General features: G+C 39.4%; 1 protein-coding gene across 2 annotated transcripts in view; it reads left to right on the top strand.

The window, feature by feature from the left end:
• Positions 1-15,009, top strand: part of LOC107673266 (bromodomain adjacent to zinc finger domain protein 2A-like) — a 31,860-nt gene that overhangs the window by 15,717 nt on the left and 1,134 nt on the right. For both annotated transcript variants that reach the window (XM_016466794.1, XM_016466784.1), the window contains exons 13-29: positions 284-673; positions 1,867-2,121; positions 2,451-2,665; positions 2,769-2,843; positions 5,483-5,654; positions 6,301-6,363; positions 7,047-7,191; positions 8,542-9,182; positions 9,276-9,486; positions 9,979-10,134; positions 10,225-10,385; positions 10,740-10,805; positions 12,179-12,465; positions 12,623-12,758; positions 13,771-13,917; positions 14,063-14,283; positions 14,550-14,693. In XM_016466794.1, the coding sequence (XP_016322280.1) occupies positions 284-673; positions 1,867-2,121; positions 2,451-2,665; positions 2,769-2,843; positions 5,483-5,654; positions 6,301-6,363; positions 7,047-7,191; positions 8,542-9,182; positions 9,276-9,486; positions 9,979-10,134; positions 10,225-10,385; positions 10,740-10,805; positions 12,179-12,465; positions 12,623-12,758; positions 13,771-13,917; positions 14,063-14,283; positions 14,550-14,693 (3,485 nt within the window). The remainder of the gene's footprint in view (positions 1-283; positions 674-1,866; positions 2,122-2,450; positions 2,666-2,768; positions 2,844-5,482; positions 5,655-6,300; positions 6,364-7,046; positions 7,192-8,541; positions 9,183-9,275; positions 9,487-9,978; positions 10,135-10,224; positions 10,386-10,739; positions 10,806-12,178; positions 12,466-12,622; positions 12,759-13,770; positions 13,918-14,062; positions 14,284-14,549; positions 14,694-15,009) is intronic.

Raw genomic sequence — 15,009 nt, 5'->3', positions numbered from 1 at the left:
TAAAAATGAGCACCACTGTCATTATAGCAGAAGTATCAGAAATATTTTGGGGGGCATTTAAATATTGTCTTTGTCAGTGGGGATCCTTGGAGTCAAAAGATAAGTGGAAACGTCATCAAAATGGTCTGACGGTGTGAGAACCCTGATATACACATCAGTCAGAAAAATGTTAGTCATGGGTCCACTCTACTCCTCCCATTTATTTGACTACAACATTTTAGTTTCATAGCTGTAAATCCCAGTTCTCTGAGCTCTAATTGTGTTTTCTGTTGTGTTTGTGCAGTTGGAGAAAGCCAAAGAGCAGGATGATGAAGACCAGTCTCAGTCTCAGACTCAGACCCAGTCATCTGAAAGCCCGCTCTCAGCCGCAGAGGGGCCCAAGAAGCCTGGCCGCAGGAAGAAGGTCGCAGTACCACCAGCAGCAGAAGCAGAAGCGTTGGACCTGGAGACGGCCAGTCCCATCAAGAAAGTGGCCCGGGCCCGCAGCAAAGCCAAGGCTCTGGCCAAAGCCCAGGCTCAAGCGGAGGCCGAAGCGCAGGCTGCACTGGCAGCAAAGAGGCAGGCGGAGCGGAGGGCGCAGGCTCAGAGACGAATGGAGGAGAGGAAGAGACAGCAGATGATCTTAGAGGAGATGAAGAAGCCTGCAGAGGACATGTGTCTCCCCGACCACACGGTGAGCGTGTTGTGCTGAGGGATTCACACGTAAAACACGAGATTCCTCACAATTCCAAAGTTTGCTTTGGAAGCCACTTTGATACTTTCTACTTTCTTGGGTTCATTTTTCCAGTTAAAGTACCAGATCACCAAGACAGTGTTATTCACCCAAGCAATGACTGCCAGAGTTTAGCATAGTGACCTGACCAGAGTAACTTGATACATTACAGAATCATGTGATTTGTCTTTCCACACTAAAAGAGATGTTGTGTGACACGATTACAACCTAAGGGTCTGAAGGGCACTAAAGACTAAAGTATGCTTCAGTTTTGATTTGAAATGCTTAGCGTGTGCCTACAGCTGAACACTTAAAAAAAAAAAAACACTGGAATTTTCAAAGTATACTACATTTATTGGTGCTCGACACAAGTGCAGTAGATTCATCCTGAAATTCGCGATTTATTTTAAGGTCCAACTCTCACTGTTAACTAGTTGCTTATTAGCATTCATATTACTAGCATATTGGCAGTTTATTAGCACTTATAAAGTACATATTAATGCCTTATTCTGCATGACCATATTCTAGACCTCTTAACCCGATCCAATACGTAAACTTAACTACCTTAGTTATTTGCTGCTATTATTATTTGCTTGTTAATAGTTATTTGCTGCTATTAACAAGCAGCAAATTAGGAGTTTATTGAGGAGAAACTCTTAGTTAATAGTGAATATATATATATATATATATATATAGTCTTACTAGCGTAATGCTTGAGAAATGGAAACTAAGGCTTCAAAAATGTTGCTTTTTGCTTGTCACAGCTTGACGGTAATTACGCAGATGGAAGATTTTTCGAATTTGAAGAATTCTCTAGAAACTCCCACACAATTTTAAAAGTAGAGCATTTCTCACATTTTGGACAGTCTTGATGCTTTCTCTGATCCCGTCAATCCCACAATCTCTTGTGTGAGCATGTAGTCCGGGTCTCATGGGTATGACTTGAAAATGCCCACTTTGCTTCTCCCGCTCCTCTCACTCCACACACACCATAATACATATGTTGATACTACTTTCATTTGAGGAGCTTAAACTAGTCTACTACTGTTTCTTCTGAGTGTGTCGCTGAATGTTTGGCAATTATGTGTGTGGTGTCATATCTGGGATGGTTTTTATTCAATTACTCATTGAGTTGTCTCGCTCTCCCTCTGTAGCCCCTCCTACAATTGTCACGGATACCAGGACTGGTGCTTTCGGGTTTGGCCTTCTCCAATTGTTTAAGGTTGGTTGAGTTCCTGCATGGTTACGGAAAGATTCTGGGGCTCCAGGTGCCCAAGGATATTCCCAGCCTGAGCACCCTGCAGGAAGGGCTCCTCGGCATGGAGAAGAGCCAAGGCGAGCTCCTGGATCTGCTCATTAAACTGGTGGAGGCCGCTCTGCATGATCCTGGACTGCCCTCATATTACCAGGTTTGTCTTTTGTGTGATATCAGTGTATTGAGTTGTTTTCTATTTATAGCTGGGTCAAAAAAGTGTACAACCCATCCGTTGCTATCTGAAACATAACTTTGAACATGGTTAAAATTACTTAAAACTAACATTAGCCTTAAAAGAAACTGCATCCGCAACATGTTAAGCTTAAGTATTTTAAAGTCGTATTATACTTTAATAGAAACATTAATGGAAAGCAGGTGAATGCTCAGTGGGAAATAATGAAGGGTGGGTTTTGCCCTTAATTTAAGGCACGTGATTGGTCAGTGATTTAATGAAGGTTGGTTTGTTTCTCTTTCCTGTCTCAGTCTGTGAAGATCCTGGGGGAGAAGCTGGTGGATCTGGAGCTGAGCCACAGTACTGTGTCCGAGGTGCTGCGGATCTTTCTGGAAGCCCATGGCTTTGAGTTGGAGGTGTGTAACAGTCTGCGTACAAAGAGCTTCCAGACCCTCAAACCCGACGTCAAAGCCTCCATACTGGCCTTCCTGGTGGAGGAACTCAACGCCAGCAACATAATCACCAGGTCAGCAGGAATTCAAATCATATTATCCTCATCATTTAAAAGAGGTTTGTAGATCTGCATATGTAAACATAATTTTCATTTTCCAACCGTTCTGTTTCTGCAGAGAGATTGATAACACACTAGAGAATATGACAACCTACAGGAAAAACAAGTGGATTATAGAAGGCAAACTACGCAAGTAAGCTTCTTATCGTGACAGCTTATGGTGTGAACCAGAGTCTGTTTGATTTCAAAATTTGGTAACGCTTTAGTTTAGGGTCCAGTTCTCACTGTTAACTAGTTGCTTATTAGCATTCATATTACTAGCATATTGGCAGTTTACTAGCACTTATAAAGCACATATTAATGCCTTATTCTCCATTACCATATTCTAGATCCCTTAACCCGATCCAATACCTAAACTTAACTACTTTACTTAACTATTAATAAGCAGCAAATTAGGAGTTTACTGAGGCAAAAGTCATAGTCAATAGTGACATTTGATCCCCAAACTAAAGTGTGACCAAAGTTTGGTTAATTTGGTTTCTATGAAAGAGGTGAAATCCATGATGAAAATGTGTAATTTATCACAAACAAAACAACAATAAAAGCCTATTCTGTTCATGAGTTCACTCAAAATGTCCCACCATCTAGATGTAAAATTAGGGTTGGGTACCGAAACCCGGTACCTATATGGCACAGGTACCTATGTAACCGGTATGTACTAGAACCGAATCCGAACGCAGATTTTGGTGCTTCATTTCGGTGCCATGCCTGAGCGATTGATTGCAATATTTGTCCTCTGGTTCTCCGAAACGGACGTAAGAAACATCATCGCGGCACCGCACGTGAAAAAAAATTTCCCGACTGAGAAAATGCACGTGAACTCAAGTCGGAAAGGTCTAATAATACAAATCCAACACATTTTTGTCCAACACATCACACACTTTGTAGTAACGCAAGTGTCCATGTTGTTTTCACATTCCGACTTAAAAGCACAACTCGGGAAATGAGAGCATCTGAGGAGCGGATGAATGCAGTAATTGCACTTGCTCTGATGGCAGCAGGTAGCCTTCGGTTAACTAAGCTAAACATGCTTAAATTAAAATGCTTAAAGCTAAACCTCCCTTGTATTCACATTTCTAAACCTGTTGTCCAACAAAAGAGAAAATTATAACCTTTTTACTCCACAACACCAGTCAAATGCTTCCTTTTGTGCTCTGATGTGGCTTCTTCTCAATCCAAGCAGCTGAGTCCTTAATATTTTCAAGAAACGGCTGAAAACACATCTTTCATCTTCATTTGACCCTCTAACTCTAGCACTCTCTATTCTAATGCTACTTCTAAATTTATCTGCTTGTTTTTTTTAATTAAAAAACTTGACAATCTAACATTTGCACTCTCTATTCTATTTCTATTCTAATGGCCAATCCATCATTTTTTTGGGGGATTTTTTATTTATTTATTTTAATAAGTATCGGTTCAGGCACCGTTTAGGCACCGGAACCATTTTAAAAGTATCGATTTGGCACCGGTATCGAAAATCCCCAAACAAACCCAACCCTATGTAAAATGCAGAATGCTGCTTGGAATTCACTAGTGGCCGACTGATATGATATTTTTTTGATTGCTGATGCCAATATCTTGGAGAGCAGGGTGGCTGATGGCTGACATATAAAGCTTATGTAAATAAATATATATTATAGATAAACATAAATTAAAGTGTGCATTTGTATCCTGCATATGATCGCGTGTGCTCCACGTGACGGTCCGTGTGAATCGAATGCAGACAGGAGGAGAGTTCAGCTTCATTAAGACGCGCGATCGACAAACTTTAAACTCGTGATTTCAAATTATGCTGCACTTTATTCATCTACCCACTATCATATTCATCTCATTTTCACTGTGTGCTGTATGTAAAATGAGTGTTACCTAGACTTTATTTAAAAAAAAAAAAAAAAAGATTCCCAATGCACACAAACTTCCCATATTACTGAGTGCCCTGTCCGTTACAGTGTTTACTTCCTTTTTATGTATATATATTTTAAAATATTTATTTATTTATGAAAGATACTCTACTAGGATTACAGAGTCAAGGTGTCAACTAAAGCTGGGCTCACACTGTGCGATTTTTTTAAAAGTCCTTTAGGATTGTACTTGTCAGACTGTACGAACATGATGATCATGTCACACCGTGGGATCTCAGTTGTCATTAATGTCAGACTGTACGACAGTCAAAACGTGTAAAAAATGGGTGCACGCAAAAAAACTTGTCCGGAGTTTTACCTCATCAACCCATACACGTTCAGTGACTGCGAGCTGCATTGCACGGGGGCTGTAATGTTGGCTATCATTAAAACTATATGAATGGCGGCAATACCGGCATATTTAAGAAGAATAGTGTAAGCAGCACTACACACCCACATGAAAACAGCAGCGCAACCGGTGTTTATCATAGCAAAGCCAACATATCAGATGAATTCCGTGAGCGGAGGACGAGAACGCCGGAGTTTATGCGGTTAGAAGAAATCTCCAGCATTAATTCTGATCATGGCTTGTCTTGAAAAATGACAAGTTTCAAATTTAATTACTGAAATAACTTTTCCACGACATTCTAATTTATTGAGATGCACCTGTATATTGGGCGACCACTAGAATTTCTTTCTGAATTGCTATCTAGTTACTCACATTGATGACACAAACATACTGCGGTTCAGACGCTAAAATAAGAGGCGTGCATGTGCGAGGAGGGTGAAATCGAAATCTGGTTTGGACCAGGTGTGAAAGCAGCTCTTCTGTGATTGGCTTCGTCATTCTCAAAAATGTGTTTCTGAGCAGACTGAAGGCTGCGCTTATGCGTAAGACGGGCCGTCCGGAGGAGGAGCTGTGCTTCGAGGAGCGCCGGCGCAGTGCTCGTGTGGGAGTGACTGAGGAGGAGAGCATCGAGGAGAGCTGCGTGCTGGAGAGAGGGAGCCGCCGCAAAGCCAAAGAGGAACCCAAACACACGGAGGTACAGAACCTCTGCCTGCCAAACCAGAGCTGTGCTTATGGATTCATTTCATTTCATTTCAGTTCATTTAGAGCAGTGCATGTCAGTGGTTTAAAGCTATAGTTAAGCTGCGCTTGTGCTAAAATTGGTTCATGAAAGAGAAACAGCGTACTGACTGCAGCTACTCTGTGAAATGATGTAATTAATTAAGAACATTTCCTGAGTGAGTGCTATCAGTTCAGGGAAACGGGCTGGATCTCGACTTCCTCAAGAGTTAACTGAAAAATCCTTTGACCTCAAATGTGAGGAGGCTGTCAAAAATGAGCCACAATTGAGGGTTTCCCAAACAGGGATTCATGAGAGAGCTGCAGGGGGTTTGCAAATGAATGAAAAGCTAATAATTAATTCAATCATAAATGATGTAAAAATTCAATTAAATATAAAAAAAATTCTGAATAAAACAGAAAAAATATATATTTTGTTCACCTGAATGTCATTTGACCATTAACCAACACCAGAGAAATGTGAACGTGAAAATGTGTTGCTAAATATTAGATTAAATGTCAGGGGTTACTTTAAGAACTAAAAAGGTTTGTTCAGAGGGTTTACCTGGTTTAACCGTTTTGTAACCTGTGTGTTAATATTTTATGCTTTTGTTTTCTCACAGATTGAGAGTCCCAATTCTTGCAGTGTTGCTGAGCTGGAGCGTCAGATTGATAAACTGACCAAGGTAAAATATATAGACAGATGTAGATAGGGATTCTCCAAAAACATCTGAAGTGACATTTTGGAGATTGTTCAGAATTTCTCACATTTGATCAACACTGACAGGCTTAATAACACTGTTCATTCTGTACAGTTCTGTACGTGTTTGAAAATGAGTCGGAGCATATATGTTATTGTGAAGTTACACCAATTGAAGGAAGTTTGTTTGTATTCACTTAAAAAATCTATTAATATTAGAACGGATTAGAATAGAATTGATGTTTACTCCAAAAAAGCTGATTTAAGATGAGAATTGTTTATGTTTAGTTCCAGTGAGTCTAGAAGTTTAGATTTTGGTTATTAATTTTATTCATTGCATCAATAGTCAAAAGTTTAGACACAATTTTCCGCTGCTTTTCCATTATCCAGTCAGTTAAAACAATATCTATTTTTGTAAAGAAATGAATGCATATCTATTTATTTGGCTGCTGTAATGATTCTGAGCATTTAAACATAAGCCTTTTTTTTATTTATTTATTTATATAGCACTTTATTCAATCCAGATTGGAAAATCAGCTTCAAAAGGTTTTTAGAGTTATGCGAAACAAACAAATTCATTTCAAACCTTTGACCTTTTGAAGTTCTAAAAGTAAAAGCTGTTGGCTGCTCTTTATTTTGAGTAACAGATTATTATTGTTTGTCTCTCAGCGTCAAGTGTTTTTCCGCAAGAAGCTGCAGCAGACGTCTCATTCCATGCGAGCGGTGTCTCTGGGGCAGGATCGGTACCGCCGCAGGTACTTGCTGCTGCCTTATATGGGATGTGTCCTCGTGGAGGGAGCGGAGGACATCCTGGGTGAGTGGAAACTCCCAGCATGCAGTTAGTCTGGTATCTCGCACACTTCGAGATCTAGGCCTTGTCCCTGCTGTGACTCTTATGATCCCCCTTACAGTCTGTACTTGATGTAATGCCACATAGACAATCAGGCTGTCATCTGCTGTGGAGTCACACATGAATTGCGATTCTTCTCTCAAAATGATTCGGGTTATTATAATACCATATGCAGGACAAAACGTCAAAAATGAGCGCCTATACTATATATTCAATGTATAGTACTGCAAAAGTAAGTTTTTTTTTTTAGATTTTTTTTTTGCTAATCTCAATTGCAGTTTGAAAAAAATTCAGGTTTTCTGTGCTTGTTGCTACACAATTTAGCCATTTTAATGATTTATATTAATTATAGTGGCTATTATATTATATTATATTTAATTAATATGGCTATAAAATAGTAATAATAAATGTTGTTGTTGTTATTATTCTTATTTATAATAATTATTAATATTACTATTAAAAGTAGTAGTAGCACCACCAAATAAAACATATTTACAACATTTATAAAACAAAATAAGAAATATTGCTATTTTACTGTAAAATAAAAATAAATACTGTAAAAGAGTATTTAAGAAAAAAATTGTATCATTTTTTTGACATCACACCTGTATGTGATATATTAGTACTGGGCAGCGATTAATCGTGATTAATCGCATCCAAAAGAAAAGTTTTTGTTTACATAATATATATGTGTGTGTACTGTGTATATTTATAACTACAGTAGTCAACATTTGAAGTGGATCAAAAAAGTTCATCAAAGTTGTCCTAAGACGAATGCATTTTGGTTTTAGGTTTTGGGACAACTTTGATGAAAGGTTTTGATCCACTTCAAATGTTGATTACTGTATATATTATTAATTTCTTCATTTTTAGACTTAATTATGAAACTCTACTTGTTACCCACATTAATATTTAATGCAATGAAAAATATTCAGGTTTGCTGTGCTTGCTTGTAGGGCTGCACAGTTTGGCAAAAATTTTGTGATGATCTAATAATAATAATAATAATAATAATAATAATAATAATAATAATTTATTATTAGTTGTAGTGGAACTAAATAAAATATAAAATTAACTAAAAAACTAAATAAATATTACAGTAATATTTTGTTTTTACTTAATTTTGTATATAATGTTATATTAAATAATGTATATAAATTAAAGGAATTTTTACATTACAACTGTAAAATTAAAACAAAAAATTGTAAATTACAATACTTTGTGGCTGTCTGAATTTCTTAATTTGCAAGCCATCATTGTGCAGCCCTACTTGTTACCCATATTAATGTCCAGTTATTTATTCCTTGTGTTCAGCCTCGGGTGAAGTGACGGTCAGTGATGAACCTGTGACTTATGTGAAGGTCATAACCCCAGTGAAGACAGAGGTTAAAGCTGAGCCTCCCCTTTCTCCGGCTTTCGGCGTGCATCTCCCCTCTTCTCCTCGAGCGTCCCAGCTTACCCCCACAGAGGCGGATCCTCTACCCGGCGAGGCCTCTCTGATGAGCAGCCCTCGAGGCCGGGGACGCCCGCGCAAGATCAGACCCGAAGTGGAGCTGCACCTGCGAACCGCCAAGAACCGGCGGCGCCGCCGTAGCAGCAGATCAGCAGCTGAGGATTCGGCCCTCAACTCCCCTGTGCAGGATCCTGCTCAGCCCGCTTTCCAGATGCCTCTCGAGCAGCCGCAGCACGCAGAGGCCGACGGCAGCGCGCCGATCACAGCATCTGGAGCCGGTCAGGGCGAGGATAACAGCCAGCCGGAGGACAGCATGAGGGAGCAGGCAGAGAAACGAGGCCAGTGGTTCAATCTGTTGCCTAAGGAGCCGTGCGACGAGACGTCGATCTCCCAGCCGTGCGAGAACACACCTGCGTCTGCTTCATCCCCCACTGAAGACACTCTAGCACCCCTCGATAGTGACCCGCTCGCTCCTCCTCCTCCTCAGCCTCCGACAACACAGGTTCACCCTTGAATAATGTCAGAAAGTTTATAAATATTCTGAATGCTGAACCTTTCTCCTTCTAATCGCTTCCCTCTTTTTCCTCAACCACAGATGCAGACGGAGACTCCTCCTCTTCCTCTTCCTCAGGTGTGCTCCACTCCAGCTCCCAGGGCCGGTAGGAGGCGCAGGAGAAGCAGCGGGACGTCCCGGGCTCTCTCTCGATCCAGTGCGGCGAAGAGGCGTGGCAGACCTCCCTCCAATCTCTTCCAAGAGGTGGAACTGAAATACTTCACTCAGCTTGTGGTGAAGCCTATTCCATTAGGTGAGTGCCGTGATGTTACAGGAGTCATGCTGGACTTGACAATAAGGATGAAATGTGTTTTTGGCCATCTTGCATTCATAGATTACTTTAAAAGTTTTTCTAAGCCTTGTCAACTTGACCATTTAGTTTTCTCTGAAATACTGAGCCTGGGAATTGTCCTTGGATGGATGTTTATTATGTTTAGTTTAAATACTGTATGTCACCAAGGCAACTTAATCCAACCCAGAGTTTCCCAAACTGGTTTTGTGAACCTTTGGGAGTTTGTGAGGGAAGCTAATAATTATATTAATTTTATAATTTAATAATATACTCTATTGGTACAATGCAGAGAAATTTGAAAAATATTTATTATATAATATTCATTACTTTTACATAGTTAAATATTGTCTACTCACCAAGAAAAATGTTATTTGTGTATCTTGAATGACATACTAAAACTCTTGGTTTCCAGCAGAGCAGCATTAATTGGCTTACTGTCTTTCTGTCTTACAGAAATGGTGAAGGGCTGGTGGTGGATCAGAGAACCGGAGGAGCTGACAGCCATTGTGAGTGCCCTCCATCCACGAGGCATTCGCGAGAAAGTGCTCCACAAACACCTCACCAAACACAGGGAGTATCTGTCTGAGGTCTGCACGCGGCTCGTCACCGGTGAGGAGCAGCAGCACATACAGAGTGTGACTCCAGGCTTTGGTTGATGGCAGCATGTTTAATGCATTCTTTTCCATTGTTTCCTCACAGATCCCATCTTCCAGATGACAGTGGAGGATGGCGATGCCCTGCTGGAGGCGTCTAAACAGGCGTGGAGTGAGCAGGAGAGAGTCCTGCATTTAGACATCAGTGTTCTCCAGTGGGTGGAAGATCTGGAGCAGAGAGTAGTCGGTGCAGACCTTCAGCTCAAGGTAAAGAAAACCTTGAAATAATCACAGTATACCGAGCCGAGTCGTACCACGCAGTGGAAAAGCGCCATAAGGCAGAGGACTTCAGGCCTTTTCCTGGGGACCCACTGTCCTGCAGAGTTTAGCTACAACCCTAATCAAACACATCTGAAGCTGCTCATCAAGCTCCTCAAGATTGCTTGAAGCAGGTTGAAAATAATCTTTGCAGGACCGTGGGTGCCCAGGAGCAGGGTTGAAGACCTGTGGGTTAAGGTCTTGCTCCATTAGTGACCACAGGGTGGCACTGTTTGTTTATGCTAGATTTGCAGCACACAGGCACACTCACTTTATCACCATGTCCACAATCATCTTTTCCAGGTCTCCATTCCCAATGCAGAGAGTGACAATGAGGCTAGTCAGGAATCATCATGCTCTCAATTCCAGGTAGTGAAAAGCACACACTCAAGTGCTCTGTTATGAGTCCATTAATAGAGGAAACTGCTCAGTGAATTACTCTTGATGAGTATGACGCAACCTGACGAATTGCTCAGAGTGCTTAAATTAAAAGTAAATTGTCAGAGTTGTGGTTTATTCGCAGCTATGTGATTTTTGTCTGAATTTATTTAGTCTTAATTATTCTCTCTCTTTCTCTCTGTGTATATATATATATATATAGTGAATATTGTACTCCTCATGATTTTGATATTCCTTTATTCATAAGGTTCAGTAATTTTTCACAGATGAGAGCAAAAACATATCCCATATAAACAAAGAGTTTCAGTAAATTGTCAGCATTGCGGTTTATTCACGACTATGTCTGGCATCACTTCCTGATGCCATTTCCCCTGGTTTTCTGTCCTCACTATACAGAAAATAAATTATTTATAATATAATAAGTTATAAAAAAATACATAATAATAAAGATGTAATTAAATGCATTCAATAAATTATTAGTTATGAAAAAATGTATATCAAAATAATGAGATTAAATATATTTATTTAAATTATTAATATTTATTCAAATGAATAAATAGTTATAGTAATTAACATTTAAACCCGTATTAATACATTTCATTATTTTATTTCATTATTCATTATTGCAGATTAATTAAACTTTATTTAAATTTAAATATTAGGGTAAAGTAGGCACTGCCTCCCTTGCATCTTCGGAGGAAACGCCCCTGACATATATATATATATATATATATATATATATATATTAGGGATAGTAAGATTCACAGATTCACATTGATGCATCGATTTAAAAGTGTGCATCGGATACAAGTTGGCATTTGTATCACATATTTCCATCGGTAAAAACCGATTTATTTATATATAATTATCAGTAGATGCGCTATACTTTTATTATTTAGAAAGTGACCAATCATTTGTGACCAATATTTTATATGTAGATTGATTTCTCCTCTATAAACTGCTTCTCGAGAGCATTCTCTCGTCACCGCTGCTGCGTGAATATGATGTATCACAACACTACGGAGTCTGAGGATTCTATCTGTACCATATTGAATTGCATGGCATCATATTTTTTTTCCATTGCATCGTGTTGCATTGTGTTGAATCGAATTGAAATTGGATCGCACTTCATCTTAATTAGGGGTGAGTCGTATCGTATCGCATCGGTAGCTGCTTCATATGTATCTTTATTGTATCATTTCGTTGGCTATGCATCAGCTATGGAGATGCACATCCCTAATACAGAGAGAGAGAGAGATTAGATTTATTATGTTTTTATTATAATTTACCCTAGGTTTCGACATCAAATTTGTTGTAATATTCACATTTTGTCCTGGTTTCAGATGTATACCCCTCCCGAGGCGGACTCCACGCGGGATGACCTGCAGTATTACGAGCACGAGATTGACCCCAAGGATGACTGGATGGTCAAGACCAAGAAGGAATGGTCCGACCTCCTGCGAGCTCCCAGCAACCCCCTGGACCTGGCCGTTCTCCGCTTGACTAATCTGGAGCGGAACATCGAGCGGCGCTATCTGAAGGAGCCGCTGTGGAATCTGTCCGAGGTGGTGCGCTTAGCGCCTCTCACCCCTCCGCCCGGCGGGGAGGAGGTCCCACTAGATGCTGTGAGGTGGGTCAGAGTGAAGGGTCTTTAAAAAGATGATGCTTTGGAGATTGTTTACCCAAAGTGATCATATTTTTCAGCCTTCATCAAAAGCAAATCATTGTTCCAAATTCTACAGTACATTATATGTGCATATCAATCATGCGTTTGTGTGTCTTTGTAGCTTGGAAAGTGAGATCACACCCAGGTTGAAGACGTGGCGGCAGGCCCTGGACCGCTGCCGCAGTGCGTCTCAACTCTCTCTCTGTCTGCTGCAGCTGGAGAAAGCCATCGCCTGGGAAAGATCCGTCATCAAAGTGGTGAGAGCATACACACATTCACTCAGCCTCGGAGTCTGTTCCAGCGTTATATATATTATATATAATTTCTTATATACATACTTGACAGATATCACTAAAATAGGTGTCTAAGTTATTAAAAGTTTAACGAAAAATTTTTAGGGCTGTGTGAGATGTTTTTTCTTTTTTTTGTGTGTTTTATTTTTACCAAAATCTCTGTTTTCCATTTTCATTTTTTCTATAAAATGAAATGCCCTATGAAATGTTTTTTTTTTTTCCCCAGAAATTGTGTTGTGTATTTAATTTTTTCTGATAATCAAATGACGGCTTACAACTAATTAATTAATTTTTTCGTCAAATGAAAATTAAAAACGCTTTTGGCAGACAAAGTGCTGAAAAACAAAGGTTTACTGCTAAAAATAAGACATGGATCAGAAATTGTGCAATTATTTTTAAAACAATTAAATTGTAATAATTTTATCATCATTATTATTATTATTACATTGAGATGTACATTCTATTGTACAATAGTAATATATTTGTCACAATTTCTTCAAGTTAAACCAAACTTTTTTTTGATGGGTTGCCATGAAGACCTTTAAGTTTGATAGTTTTTCGGTTAAATGTTCGTGAAGTGACTCTCAGAGCAGCTCTGGAGATGAAGTTGATGGTCTCATATATTGAGAGACAGACGCTGAAACACCGCGAGTGTCACGTGTGTGTGTAGTGAACGAAACCACACGTCTGCGTCTTTCATTCACACAGAGACACGCAGAACATGCAGGATTCATATTTCAATAGCAGTGTTTTTGTGGTTTAATATTCATAGGCTGTAGTCCATATCAAGATTTGATTTAAGTGTACTAACCTGCTTTTGGTTTATTCATCCAAAATTTGACAAATTCTGTGACATTCCACGTTATACAGTAAATTCCATTTTTATGACTGGATTTTGCAATTCTGTCCACATTTTCCGTAATGCGGAAATCATAGGACCCTAGTTTTGTATAAACTGTTGTTCATGTGTCCACAGACATGTCAGATCTGCCGTAAGGGCGATGATGATGAGTACCTGCTCTTGTGTGACGGCTGTGATTGTGGCTGTCACATGTTCTGTCTGAGGCCAAAGGTCATGCAGGTGCCAGAAGGCGACTGGTTCTGTCCCACCTGCGTTGCCAAGGTAATGTGACCAAGAGGTTTCAAATTTTACTAACAAAAATTTAAGTATCCAGCTTTTGCCCCATCTGATTCATATTATAAGCGTAGGCAAAGAAAAAATATACAATTCAAACATTATAAGAAAAATAAGAAACAGAATTTTGCAGGAAAATGGTGAAGCTCCAAGATCACAGCGTTCATCACGGAAGAGATCGAATGTGCGGAAACGGCGATTTGCAGAGGATAGTTCAGACGAGGATGATGGGTACAGACGAGGCATGACCACACGACAAAAAGACGCTGCAGCTTCCTCGAGCGGGACGAGCATCTCGCCCTCCAAACGCAGACGGATGGCCACACGAAACCAGCCTGACCTCACCTACTGCGAGTGAGTCTGCAGGCCTGTGAAGAACAGCATTTACAAAATACTAGGAGTGCCACATAAAAAATAAAACTACAAATTTAAAGAATAGAATTTAAAAGAAATCTAACTTTAATTAAACATTTATTATTATTATTTATAAACATCTGTTGTCATCGTGATTTGAAAACTAATTTGTTGGTGCATCTCTGACCAGAGTCGAAATGAATTCACTACGTGGAATAATTATTGGCTGTCATGGAATAATTAGCGAGCTGTTTGATGTGCTGTAGGATCATTCTGATGGAAATGGAGGCTCACTCAGACGCCTGGCCTTTTCTGGAGCCGGTCAATCCCCGCCTGGTGCCTGGCTACCGGCGCATGATCAAAACCCCCATGGACTTCCTCACTATGAGGGAAAGACTTCTGCAGGGAGGGTAAATAAAGGCTGATCACAATATTACAGCAGTGCTGAGTCATCAGCTGTACTCAGGAATAGTGTTTATTAGTTTAGTTAAACAAATAATAAATTTCACTTGAGTTTTGCGTTAGAAATTACATTTTTAATCATATTTGTAAATATAACATTTATATTTAAAACATTTTAAAAATGAAATGTTTATGTAATTATAATTTATAGCTAATATTCAGATTTTCCCACAGTCATTTATAGGATCTAAAATGTCAAATTTACCAGTAATTGGATTTGCCAATGTATGTTGGTTTTCAAAGAATATATATATATATATATAT

Source organism: Sinocyclocheilus anshuiensis, unplaced genomic scaffold (genome assembly GCF_001515605.1).
Source record: "Sinocyclocheilus anshuiensis isolate Anshui unplaced genomic scaffold, SAMN03320099.WGS_v1.1 scaffold453, whole genome shotgun sequence".
Classification (NCBI taxonomy): domain Eukaryota; kingdom Metazoa; phylum Chordata; class Actinopteri; order Cypriniformes; family Cyprinidae; genus Sinocyclocheilus; species Sinocyclocheilus anshuiensis.
This window is presented reverse-complemented; position numbering and strand designations above follow the sequence as displayed.